This window comes from Trachurus japonicus, chromosome 6, assembly GCF_045865225.1.
Source record: "Trachurus japonicus isolate A0001 chromosome 6, Traja_1.0".
NCBI lineage: Eukaryota > Metazoa > Chordata > Actinopteri > Carangiformes > Carangidae > Trachurus > Trachurus japonicus.
The window spans coordinates 12,340,511-12,351,275 of NC_140912.1; the positions used below are offsets into that span (position 1 = coordinate 12,340,511).

The 10,765-nt window shown below is 40.0% G+C and overlaps 3 protein-coding genes across 3 annotated transcripts; 2 read left to right on the plus strand and 1 right to left on the minus strand.

Moving 5' to 3' along the window:
• Positions 1-126: 126 nt before the first annotated feature.
• Positions 127-3,726, minus strand: LOC146985687 (uncharacterized). Its single transcript, XM_085780586.1, has 4 exons — positions 3,634-3,726; positions 2,926-3,095; positions 1,768-2,158; positions 127-1,295 (listed from the first exon to the last, which is right to left on the minus strand). The coding sequence occupies exons 2-4, from the start codon at positions 3,086-3,088 to the stop codon at positions 341-343; spliced, it is 1,509 nt and encodes a 502-aa protein (XP_085636712.1). The 5' UTR covers positions 3,089-3,095; positions 3,634-3,726; the 3' UTR covers positions 127-340.
• Positions 3,727-4,546: 820 nt separating this feature from the next.
• Positions 4,547-7,266, plus strand: rsl24d1 (ribosomal L24 domain containing 1). Its single transcript, XM_085778857.1, has 6 exons — positions 4,547-4,670; positions 5,988-6,101; positions 6,187-6,259; positions 6,353-6,416; positions 6,562-6,647; positions 6,879-7,266. The coding sequence occupies exons 1-6, from the start codon at positions 4,590-4,592 to the stop codon at positions 6,953-6,955; spliced, it is 495 nt and encodes a 164-aa protein (XP_085634983.1). The 5' UTR covers positions 4,547-4,589; the 3' UTR covers positions 6,956-7,266.
• Positions 7,267-8,486: 1,220 nt separating this feature from the next.
• arpp19b (cAMP-regulated phosphoprotein 19b) lies at positions 8,487-10,598 on the plus strand. Its single transcript, XM_085778856.1, has 3 exons — positions 8,487-8,617; positions 9,202-9,324; positions 9,413-10,598. The coding sequence occupies exons 1-3, from the start codon at positions 8,573-8,575 to the stop codon at positions 9,581-9,583; spliced, it is 339 nt and encodes a 112-aa protein (XP_085634982.1). The 5' UTR covers positions 8,487-8,572; the 3' UTR covers positions 9,584-10,598.
• Positions 10,599-10,765: the final 167 nt, after the last annotated feature.

The window sequence follows — 10,765 nt, forward strand, 5'->3', positions numbered from 1 at the left end:
TTGCGTTTGAGGGCAAATGAACAATCCTTGACATGTTTATTGGAAAGATGTGCTGGCATCAAGTTTTAAAAAACCAAGGAATGTATTGTTCAAGATTTATTTTTATTTTTTTATTTATCTATTTAAAAAAAAAATCCATCTGTTAGCCATACTGGTATCAAAAAGGTCTTTATGAAGTCTCAAAGAATTTCTGAACCCTTACATGATTGTGAATTGTATAGAATTGAAAGAGGCTGCTGTCATTCAAATCCCATGATAAGGTTAAAGTCAACAGTGTCTTGTTTGTTCCTCAGCTCTGACTGTGGCTGAAGATGGAAAAGGCCTTTAACCAGTGTTTGTGTTATATCTCCATGTGGAAGTGTGGCCTCTCCTCTCTGTCCTCTCCCCCTTCCTCCTCCTTGTCCAGGGGCCCTGCCGAGGCGGCGGCCATGATGGCGCCGAGGCGTGTCAGAGAGAGAGAGCGCTGCTTCAGCCTCGGAGGTGGAACTGGATCTTCACGAGCCGGGTCTGGAAGGTGGCAGTACCGCTGGCCGTCCTCGTCGTACTGATACAGGCGAATGACGCGGCTGCGACGGGCCGGGCGAGGTGGACAGACCCCTGCTTCTCCTCCTCCACCTCCCTTCATGTCCTCCTGTCTTTCGCTGCCTGTCTCCTCCTCTTCTGTTTCTGTGGCCGACTGCTGAGAACTGTCATCCTCCCTCTTTTCTCCATCATCTCCTTCAGTCTCCTCTTTCCTTCCTTCCTCCTCCTTCTCATCTTTCACTTGTTCCTTGCTGCCTCCTGCCTCGTCCTCACTCTCCCTGCTCGCACTCTCCTCATCATCTTCCTCCTCCTCCTCCCTCTGTTCCCCGCTTTGTCTTCCATCTTTCTCCTCTCCATCTTCACTGTACTTGTCCTCATCTGTTTCACTTCGGCTCTCTCCATCCTCTCCAACTAGATAGAAACGACTGAACTCTCTCTCTTCTTCCACCTCCTCCACCTCCCCCTCACGACCTTCACTGTTTTCCTCCAGCTTTCTTCCTCCATCCCCCTCCTCCAACTGTCTCTCCTCCTCTCTCACGTAGTCACATCCCTCCAGGTAGGCGGTGGTTTCCTGAGGCTCCTCTCGTTTGTGCCTGAAGCTCCTCTGAGGCTTGGCTGGGGGAGACGGGGTTGTTGATGAAACCTCAAAGGCCTCGTTGTCACACATGGGTGGTAGGGTTGTCATGGTGACTCCAGAGCTGTGGCCTGGTGTGTCACGTTTGCGTAGTCGCTGCAGTGGTGATCGTACCCTTTTAGTGACCGACCCGAAACACCTGAGAGGAGATGGGAATCTGTAAATACTATTTCCTGTCTTAAGATATTTGCTTTATAGTTTGGGTCACAGATTGACTGACTTGACTCTTGTGCTTAGGCCTATAGGCTACATTTTTAACACGTGAATATCTGTTTCCCTTAAAAATGTAGAGAGGAAAGGTGTTTTATGTGTTGATTTACTACAGTTATCAATCTGATTGTCAGTTCACACATTTATGAATGAATGTGAAAAAATCTTTCAGAACTCCATTGAAAATTATGTGGTGTAAACTATTATTTACATTTCTTCACTGTTACTTTTTTCTGCATGGGCTGTGTTTATTTCTTTTCATTTCTAAAATGTACAAAATATAGTTTTCCCAAACTTGTGCATCCAACATTTCTGTCTTCACTGATCAGCTCTTTCTCTTTTTGATGGTCTGCAACATTATCAACACTGGCAACTGTATGAACCAAATCTAGGACCCTCACCTGAGAACATGAGCTCTGCACAAAGCTCCAGCACTGAAGCCGAGCACAAACGTCAGCAGCACCGATGCTGCCACCGCTCCTGCAAAGTGGCCGTCTGAAACACTGGCCGCCCTCTCTGGCCCAACATCCCTCTTGAACCTGACGCTGCCACAGCTGCTGCTTTGTTCATGTTCTTGGTTCTTGTGGTTGTTAAAACCAATGTGTAGCTCATATGACCACAATGTAGTTCCCTCTGTGTGCTGCAGGAGGCAGTAGTACAGGCCGCTGTGGAGGACACTGCTGTTGGGGACCACCAGGCTCCCATCATGGTGCATGAACACAGGGTCCAGGTTACTGTGGAAACCAGGGCTTTGGAGGTCTCCGAAGGGAGTGTGCCAGTACTGGACCACACCTACACATGAGAAGAAGGAGTTACAGGTGAGATACTGACAGTGTAACAGCCAGGTAGAAACTAATATTAAGTATACAGTAGCCTATATGGTTATATTTGTCTATATTTTGCTTTCTGTGAGTGCTTACTCCCATGACTGTGACATGATGACATCACATTTCCCTAGCAGCATCAGGCTGCTTGGTTCCATTCCCATATTGCAGCTATTTACTCATGTTTTAGCAACGTTTGCATACACTTTAGTATGTTAAAGTTGTATGATTTTCATTCAGCCTTTTTTTTTTAAATGGGCAAAATGAGGAGGTATCTCAGCCAACTTAAGCTAAGATAAGAACATGTTGACCAGCAGACAATAACTAACTACTACGTAGATGGAAATTAGCTCTCTGCTAAATCTTGTGTCTTTACATTCTTTTGTCTGTGTACACTGTCCATAAACCTAATAAATAAATCCAATCTGGTTGTTTTTAACTACTTCTTTTTATTCTTTATTGTAGAACAATTTCTGTATTGTGATGTATGCTGTTACTTTACATTTGATATTTGATGGTAGTTTTTGCCCACATTACCCACCCCTAATTTACATTTTCACATTAACGAGAGATAGGCTAACACACTGTTGGTTTTGGTCAAAGTGCAAACTCAAACTTTCCATGACTGCTTGTACAGCACTATTAATACTGTGTGGATTACTTGCATGAGTTTATTTCATTGAATTGCTTTGCATTGTTATATCTTGTCTGTTTGTGTTGATCCTCCTTACTAACCTGCACTCTCTCCGTCTCCACAGTTTAAAGTCAGCTCTTCCTCTGGATGACCTTTGACTCTGCAGGTTGGTGCAACAGTCACAGCTCGCTGGCCAGTGGCTGCTCTCTGTGGATTTGCTGAGGCAGCCAGTAGAGCAGTGACAATTAACAACCTGGTTGACATTTTAAACCTGTGGAGGAAATACGAGTCAGATGAGTTTTTATGGTTGAAGTGCAGTAAATAGCAAGAGTCTGTTGAGAGTCACTGTTGGAGACTATTGTATTATAGCTAAGATTTTATAATATGGTAGTATGTAAGTTTAGTAAGTGACCATATGATACTGTAAAAAGATTTGACTGATTGTGACAATTGGAAGGGATTGAATCTGTTTTTTTTTCTATTAGTATATACACATATACGTATATGTTCAAATGTATTTAAATTATATATAATAAGTGCACTTGATTGTTTTACAAGCCAGGCTCACACAGAACAACACGCAAACCATAGACACAGGCCAATATGAAAATATGTATTTCAGCATTTGTCAGTTTTGTTTTCAACCGGTCGTTTGATATTTTAGGTCAGTTGGTTCATATGTAGCTCTAAGAACAAAGACAAAAGTAAAGAAAGAACCTTTAAACTTCATAGTACAATATAATGCACAGAGAACAACATACAAACTATGAAGATGCAGCTGAGAATCTGTCATAGAGTCTGATAATTACCTGAAAGTGTTTGAATAACTTCTTCTAAATGCAGCCGTGTTATCCTTTTTCTGTCTGATGGACGTGTTGGTGTTAGTCTTCTCTGTAAAAGAGTAAAGTGCAGTTTCTCACATGACACTGTGGATGTCCTCTGTTATGATGATGTTAAAGATTAATAGCATCTCAGAAACAGAGGCATGACTTCATAAAGCTGTGTGTAAAACAGTGGCTCTCAGCCGTTTAAGCCTGCAAATCGAAAGCTTCTAGCTATAAATATCATCACTGCCACTAGATGCTGCACTGGCCCTCCAGCAGGCATTTGCATTGGACATGGTAAAAAGCACAACAGAATAAAGTCACGCAGGCAGTGTGTCTGCAATCATCTCAAACTTCTGCACTAAAGAAGTCTATAAGGACCAGAGCTGACCTGGGAGTCAAATGGTTGAACAGCTTGATCGCATATGACCTAAATATGCACTTGTGTTCTTAAATTAAATTCAAAGGGTAGCCTATTTATAATCCATATTTACAAAAATATATTACAGACTTTTACAGTATTAGTGTTAATATCCATTTGGTAGGCTACAAGATGAAGTAACAGTGATTGGGCCGGTACACAGCAGTCCTTAGACTGGTGTTTTTAAAATGTCTTGCCATCATGGAATAAATTAAACTTATAAATAATAGTTTCCTAATATGTTTTTTTTTTTTTTTTTTATCGCGTCATGTTTATTGAATACTTTAGGTCTCCAGAGAAATGTGGACAATTTTGTGTTGTACAGCACATCAGGACATCATGAAGCTTTTTTAGCTAGAGCCTGTAAACGGTGTGACCACTAGGCCAGAGTCCAGCAGGGGGCAGCACCTCCTCCGCTCCTCCTCCGGCCGCAGCAGCAGAGACCCAGAAGAAGAGCGGGCGGGGCGGTCGGTCGGTCTTGTTGTTGTCGGTCGTCGTCCGCAGCACTTGTGCTGTGAAAATGCGCATCGAAAAATGTTATTTCTGCTCCGGGCCGGTGTACCCGGGGCACGGAGTGATGTTTGTCCGGAACGACTGTAAGGTAAGGCGCTGTCTTGTCCCCTCGCCGAGGCGGTTTATGTGCCTGTAGCCGCTGTTTGAGCCGTTTGAGCCGTTGAGTCGGTGCGTTAGCAACATGCTAACGCTAACAGAACGTGCTGGAGCCTCTCACGTGGGTCGACATGGGGTTTTAAAACTGACACACGGCAAATAACTCAGCGATCAAACCCGATGATACAGCGTTAGATTGAGGCATGTAGCGTTAATTTAATCATGAGATGTTAAACCAACGGGGTCAATGAGAAATAAAGTATATAAACCATCAGGGCCTTGGTTTTAAAGGATGAGGTGATTTCGCCCCCTGAAGGCTCGATGTGAAAACAGACTGTGGATGTTACACTGAAGTACTGGACACGGTCATTCATCAGTAATTATGCTCCATCGATATGTCAGTCTGAAACGGGTCATTTAGTATAATAAATACTTTTACTTCGGAAACTCATACTATATTTGGATTCTGTAATGTTTTCAAGTAAATAGCTCAACTAAATTAACTGTAGTAAAGTAGTAGATGTGTGTGTGCTGCTGCTGCTGCTGCTGACAGGGCCACATCAAAAGGAAAACATAAACTTCACAAGGGCACTAATATTGGATTGTAAACCATATGTTGATGTCTTTTCTTTTATTCGTTATTGTAGTTTATTTATTAAACTTAACACAACATCCTTTATAATCTCCCTTGATTTATACTGTATTTAATTATGTTTGTATGAGTATGTGTAACAATTAGGCAAATTTGAAATAATAAGAATAATAATCATGATAATAAGTGGTGTTATTCCAAAATGTGCAATGGAGTAAATATTATATCTTTATTGGATTTTTGGGGCTCATACTGAATTTGAAAAAATATTGGTTTGATAAATAGTTGTTAGCATGAGCATGAGATTTTGATAATTTCTTCTAAACTTATTTGTTGAAAAATTCTGACCAGGATATGAGGTGACAGTTTGTTTTCTTTAATAAAGTATCTCAGTGCTCTCTGGTGGAGAGACATTGCAATGACACCCCCAAATTAAACACACTACTGTATTTGTGTCACTGTACTGCAGTTTCCGTGGACCTGCCAGCTGTACTGGGCTATAGGCCAACATAAATAGCTGTGTAAAAAGAGGGAGAGAGGGAGTCTGTTTAGACGGATGCAATGCTGAATATTCAAATTTATAACTCGTGATTGTACAATGTTGGAGTTCACAACCTAGAACCATTCACAGGTCCACTTGTTTATATCCATTTAAAGTTTTGCATTTTGTTGTAGTTAATTGTTTGTTTTTCTGTCTGTCTTTTCAAATAAATGTAGGCATTCAGATTCTGCAGATCAAAGTGCCACAAGAACTTCAAGAAGAAGCGTAACCCCAGAAAGACAAGATGGACCAAAGCTTTCAGAAAGGCATCAGGAAAGGAGCTGACAGTGGTGAGCAGACTGTCTGTAGGACATTGCACTCAGAGACATTGTTTTGTTTTACTGTTACTTATCCACACTGAATACTGCCTTCCAGGATAACGCTTTGGAGTTCGAGAAACGCAGAAATACACCTGTTAAATATAACAGGCAGCTCTGGGACAAGACAGGTAACAAATTAATGTACTTTTCCGAAGCATCTTTTGTAAAACATGAATCTTTGAATTTGAGCAGGATGTTTATGTGTCACTTTTCTTTTACAGTGGAAGCAATGAAGAGGGTGGAGGAAATAAAACAGAAACGACAGGCAAGATTTATCATGAACAGGTGAGCAATTTGTGTTCATGCTCAGGAGTTTTTTTTTACAGTTCATTGATTGCATTTTACAGCTTTGACTACATGTAAAGTACTTTTTTTTTATTTAACTTTTTTTCACTGTTATACTTAATTGTATTTTGTCTGGATTTTATAGATTAAGGAAGGGCAAACAGTTGGAGAAAGAAGAGGCCATCAGCGAAGTGAAGAAAAATATTCACCTTATCAAAGCGCCACATGCAGGTAAAGGGTTGTCAGAATCACCAGCTGGCCAAACTAGACACAATGATCCTGTTATTACAAGATATTTCACTTGGTGACATTGATTTCAATACATACACACCTGAGGGTGTGAACAATGTACAACAGCATCAAAGTATCAGATTGGATACAAATCTTAAATTCTACAAAATGATGTGATGGTGACTTCAGTGTTGTTTGATTTTTTTTGTTTTGTCTTGTATCTTTAAACAGGAAAGGCCAAAAAAATGGAAGACAAAATGGTGCAGAAGCTACAAGAGGACGTCGACATGGGGGATGAGGATAATTAATCTGAGGCCCCGGGGGGTCTTTTGGTGTCGTGGTGGGGAGCAAGTTGACCTTGTATTATATTGTACTTTTGTTATTTCCAAATGGCGGATGATGGATACGGTGATGCACTCAGTTTTAACTGATATAAAAGGACAGAAAATATTGACGCAACAAAGATCTGCCCAAAGCAGCAGCAATTTACCATGACTCCCTGCCATTTTTTCCCTATGTGGTAGTTGGGACTGATAAGAATTTAGTCCTGTTATATAGGAAAATGTATTAAAGATTACAGAAAATGTTAAGATAACCCATAATAAACAGTTTTTTTTGATTGCTCTACTGTTCATCATTTGTGACATTATGCCCATACATCTAGTTGGCTTATCTAAAACCTTGTGTTGCCAAAATGAAATTTGTTTATTTCAGTCATACAACACCAATGTCAAAATCAACCATTTTGTGTGAACAATTTAGCCAGCACATATTATACACAATTGCAACCATACACACACACACAGAAAAGAAAATATCATACATGAATGGTAGATATGATTTGTCAAAAAAAAAGACAAATAATAAAAAGAATCTCTTAATCTCTGGTAGTGTGTGTGCGAAGAAGATAATAACAACAGGAAAGGTTGATATTGCTTTTCTGCATGCACATGTATGCATTTATCCTAAATTATCCCTAACAGCCAACAAGCTTTTACCCCAAAATGTGAAGATAGAATAAAAACCTTGTTTATCACAAATTTTTTCTGTTTTACACTGCTAATTATATAACTTATACAAACTATAATGATTATATGCTTTCAAGCATAAAGTTATACGCTCTCTGGGGTGTTTTCCACCACAGCTTTTGTCTAGACATGGAGCTGTAATGTGAAAAATTGTTGAGAAGTCTTATAAACCCAATGTTACAGTGTAGTTCAACTTTCTGAAGTTTTTTTCTTCTATAATGATTATTATTAATTTTCTGCATTCATTATTATTATTTTTTTTGAGGTTTTGGAAATGCTGGGTCTATATTATACAATAGGAAGTTCATATTTCTACGACAGTCGATTTTGTCTCTTTTTTTTCATGAAGTTTCAATGTGGATCAGTGTCCATCATGCAAAGAAAGTCTAAAGATAGAAAGCAAGTAAATGCTTCAATTAATATTAATAAAATATAGCCTACAAAAAATAGCACATAACCCATAACCCCAAATATATGAGCAAGAGTACATTGTGTGTTTGTCTTTTTTAAATGGACCTTGAGTCTATAAAAGTCTACACATATTATTATATGGCCTTGTTTTGCCCAAGAATCTAGCTCATTTCTTTTTTTCTTCTCTCTTTTTCTTTTTTGTGCCACGTTTTACTAGACTGTACAAATAAATAGTGTACTTTATGTATTTGGCCCATGGATGTATAATAGACCCATGATTTGGCCAGGTAAAATAGAAATGTCTGTCGCTTGACGCACGATCGTGACTGTCATATGACGCTCACAGACGGTTCAATCTGGCATCGATTCCCCGGCCTGTTGTCGGACAGCCCGCTGCTGCTGCTGCTCTTTCATCCTGCACAGGAGCTCTGTCACACGACTACATCCACAGTTTTACGAGCAGAGACAAAGACACTCGGCATAGACATGTCTGAGGAGGTCGAGGAAACGAGGACTTCGGAAGAACAGCAGGTAAATTATTACAACGAGTTGTTTTTATGTATTTCTGAGTGTGATCCAGATGATCCAGCGCCGTAGCAACGTCCGATCTGTTGAGCTAGCATCAGGGCTAGCATCAGGCTAGTTAGCCACTAGCTGCTCCCGGCTAATGACATATGATGTGGCCACGAGTAATTAGCTAATTAGCCACCAACGTTTGTTGATAAAGCTTAGCAAACGTCCTGCTGTTTTATTGTTTTGTTTTGTTTTTTTTGGCCAACGATTGAGTTGCCATGAGCACGTGCTAAGTAAGTAATGGCCTAACAAACATCGTTTACCTCGACGTGCTAAGTTAAATGGTGAGATTAATGCTAGTGCAAACATCAGTTGGGAGTTTCCCTCATGGCGGCGTCTGAATATATGAAAAAATAATACGCAGATTTACAAGCTGCATCTGCTGCTGCCATATGTGTATATATATATTATATGCATATATTTCACAGCTTCACTAAGCGCTACCATGTGTAGTCTTGAAGAAGGGTGAGTGGTTTTTAAGCACCAGCTTGCATCAGTGCATGTGCATCATTTCCCATTCGTGCACTCTGTGCTGTCAACAGGAGATGGACGACAAAGTAATCAGCCCTGAGAAAGCAGAGGAGGCCAAACTCAAGGCCAGGTATCCTAACCTCGGAGCCAAGCCTGGAGGCTCAGACCTCTTCAGGAAAAGACTTCATAAAGGGGTGTGTTTCATACATAAACTCAGCTTTGTACACATTTACACAATAAGATTTTTTGCAATATTCTCACTTTGTCTTCTTATTTGTTCAGCAAAAGTATTTCGACTCTGGTGACTACAACATGGCCAAGGCAAAAATGAAGAATAAACAGTTACCATCGGCCCCAGCGGAGAAGACTGAGATCACAGGGGGACACATCCCAACACCTCAGGACCTGCCTCAAAGAAAAACTTCAATTGTGGCAAGCAAACTGGCTGGCTGATGGTTTTATGTTTACTGTATTGTTACCATTCCAAACCCCACTTCACATCTACCTGCCGTTTACTTTTTCTGTTTTGTTTTTCACCTTTGTATGTATTCTCTAAGAACAAGTAATGTACCAAGCCAAATACTTGAGAAACAATTGGCTACTGTCAGGCACTGGGTTGTCAGTGACTTGAATCCAACCAAGTAGTTGTGGAAGAAGTTTGTCAAACTCTTAAAAGACTGAATCGTGATTGATTTATGAACATGATGTCACTCGTAAATATGGATGGATGTTAATGCTGTCTTATTTTCCGCTTCTAATCATATATGCCTTCACCCGAATGCCTGTCTAACAACAGCTGAATAGCCTGTGCAGTGGGACTGTTGTCGTAACCACAAAGGAGAAATGTCACTGATAATTACAGAGGCAAGAATACTAACGAGTTATGACCAGAGAGAAGATGTTATCAAAGTTTGTGTTGATGTATGTGTGAAGTAGACGAATCATTTTCAGATATGCCTTTCACTTTGGGTATTCACCTGCTCATGTTGGAGGCATGTCTATTTGAATAGTGAAAAGTGAAGTAATGCCGTTTTTCTCTCTTGCTAATTCTTGATTTTGTTCATGTCGCCACCTCTCCCTGTGAAGCAATTTGATTCTGTGCTTTCAAAGTACTGATGATTAGATCACACACATTTTGTAGCCAGTTGTATTTTAATTCATTTGAGTGATTATTGGTTTGCCAAGACTTGCTGCTGGTTTCCATTTCATCCTGACCTCTAAAATGGCCTTAAAAGTAATGAACCGTTGTTCCTCTTGAGCAATATTTGCTCCCTCAGTGAGAATCTTAGTTGTGAATCTTGCCTGAAATGTCTGTCACTGTTTGACTGGAATCACTTAGGATTTTATGAAAAGAAACTCCCTTGACATGTCTGGAGTGTGCATGTGCATTTACTGTGCAGTCACACTGTGCCATTTGTTTTGTAAATAAAATAGTTTTGCATAATATCTTATAAGTACACTTAATCAATTTAGTGTGTCCTTGGTTTTTTTCTCTCTTTTTTTACATCATTATCACTCATCAAAACTACAAACATTGAAAACCTTGTAAAAGCAAATGTATTTCTAACAAGAAAAAAACTGCCTTCATCTATGGGTAGTTTGAGGTATAAACAATTCAGTTTTAATACAAAATGT

Coding starts and splice junctions, on each gene's coding strand:
- LOC146985687 (XM_085780586.1), bottom strand. CDS start 3,088: ATGTCAACCAGGTTGTTAATTGTCACTGCTCTACTGGCTGCCTCAGCA. Junction 2,159..2,925: donor TGGAGACGGAGAGAGTGCAG/GTTAGTAAGGAG, acceptor TCTCATGTGTAG/GTGTGGTCCAGTACTGGCAC. Junction 1,296..1,767: donor TGCAGAGCTCATGTTCTCAG/GTGAGGGTCCTA, acceptor ATCTCCTCTCAG/GTGTTTCGGGTCGGTCACTA.
- rsl24d1 (XM_085778857.1), top strand. CDS start 4,590: ATGCGCATCGAAAAATGTTATTTCTGCTCCGGGCCGGTGTACCCGGGG. Junction 4,671..5,987: donor TTGTCCGGAACGACTGTAAG/GTAAGGCGCTGT, acceptor AAATAAATGTAG/GCATTCAGATTCTGCAGATC. Junction 6,648..6,878: donor TATCAAAGCGCCACATGCAG/GTAAAGGGTTGT, acceptor ATCTTTAAACAG/GAAAGGCCAAAAAAATGGAA.
- arpp19b (XM_085778856.1), top strand. CDS start 8,573: ATGTCTGAGGAGGTCGAGGAAACGAGGACTTCGGAAGAACAGCAG. Junction 8,618..9,201: donor GGACTTCGGAAGAACAGCAG/GTAAATTATTAC, acceptor TGCTGTCAACAG/GAGATGGACGACAAAGTAAT. Junction 9,325..9,412: donor GGAAAAGACTTCATAAAGGG/GTGTGTTTCATA, acceptor TTATTTGTTCAG/CAAAAGTATTTCGACTCTGG.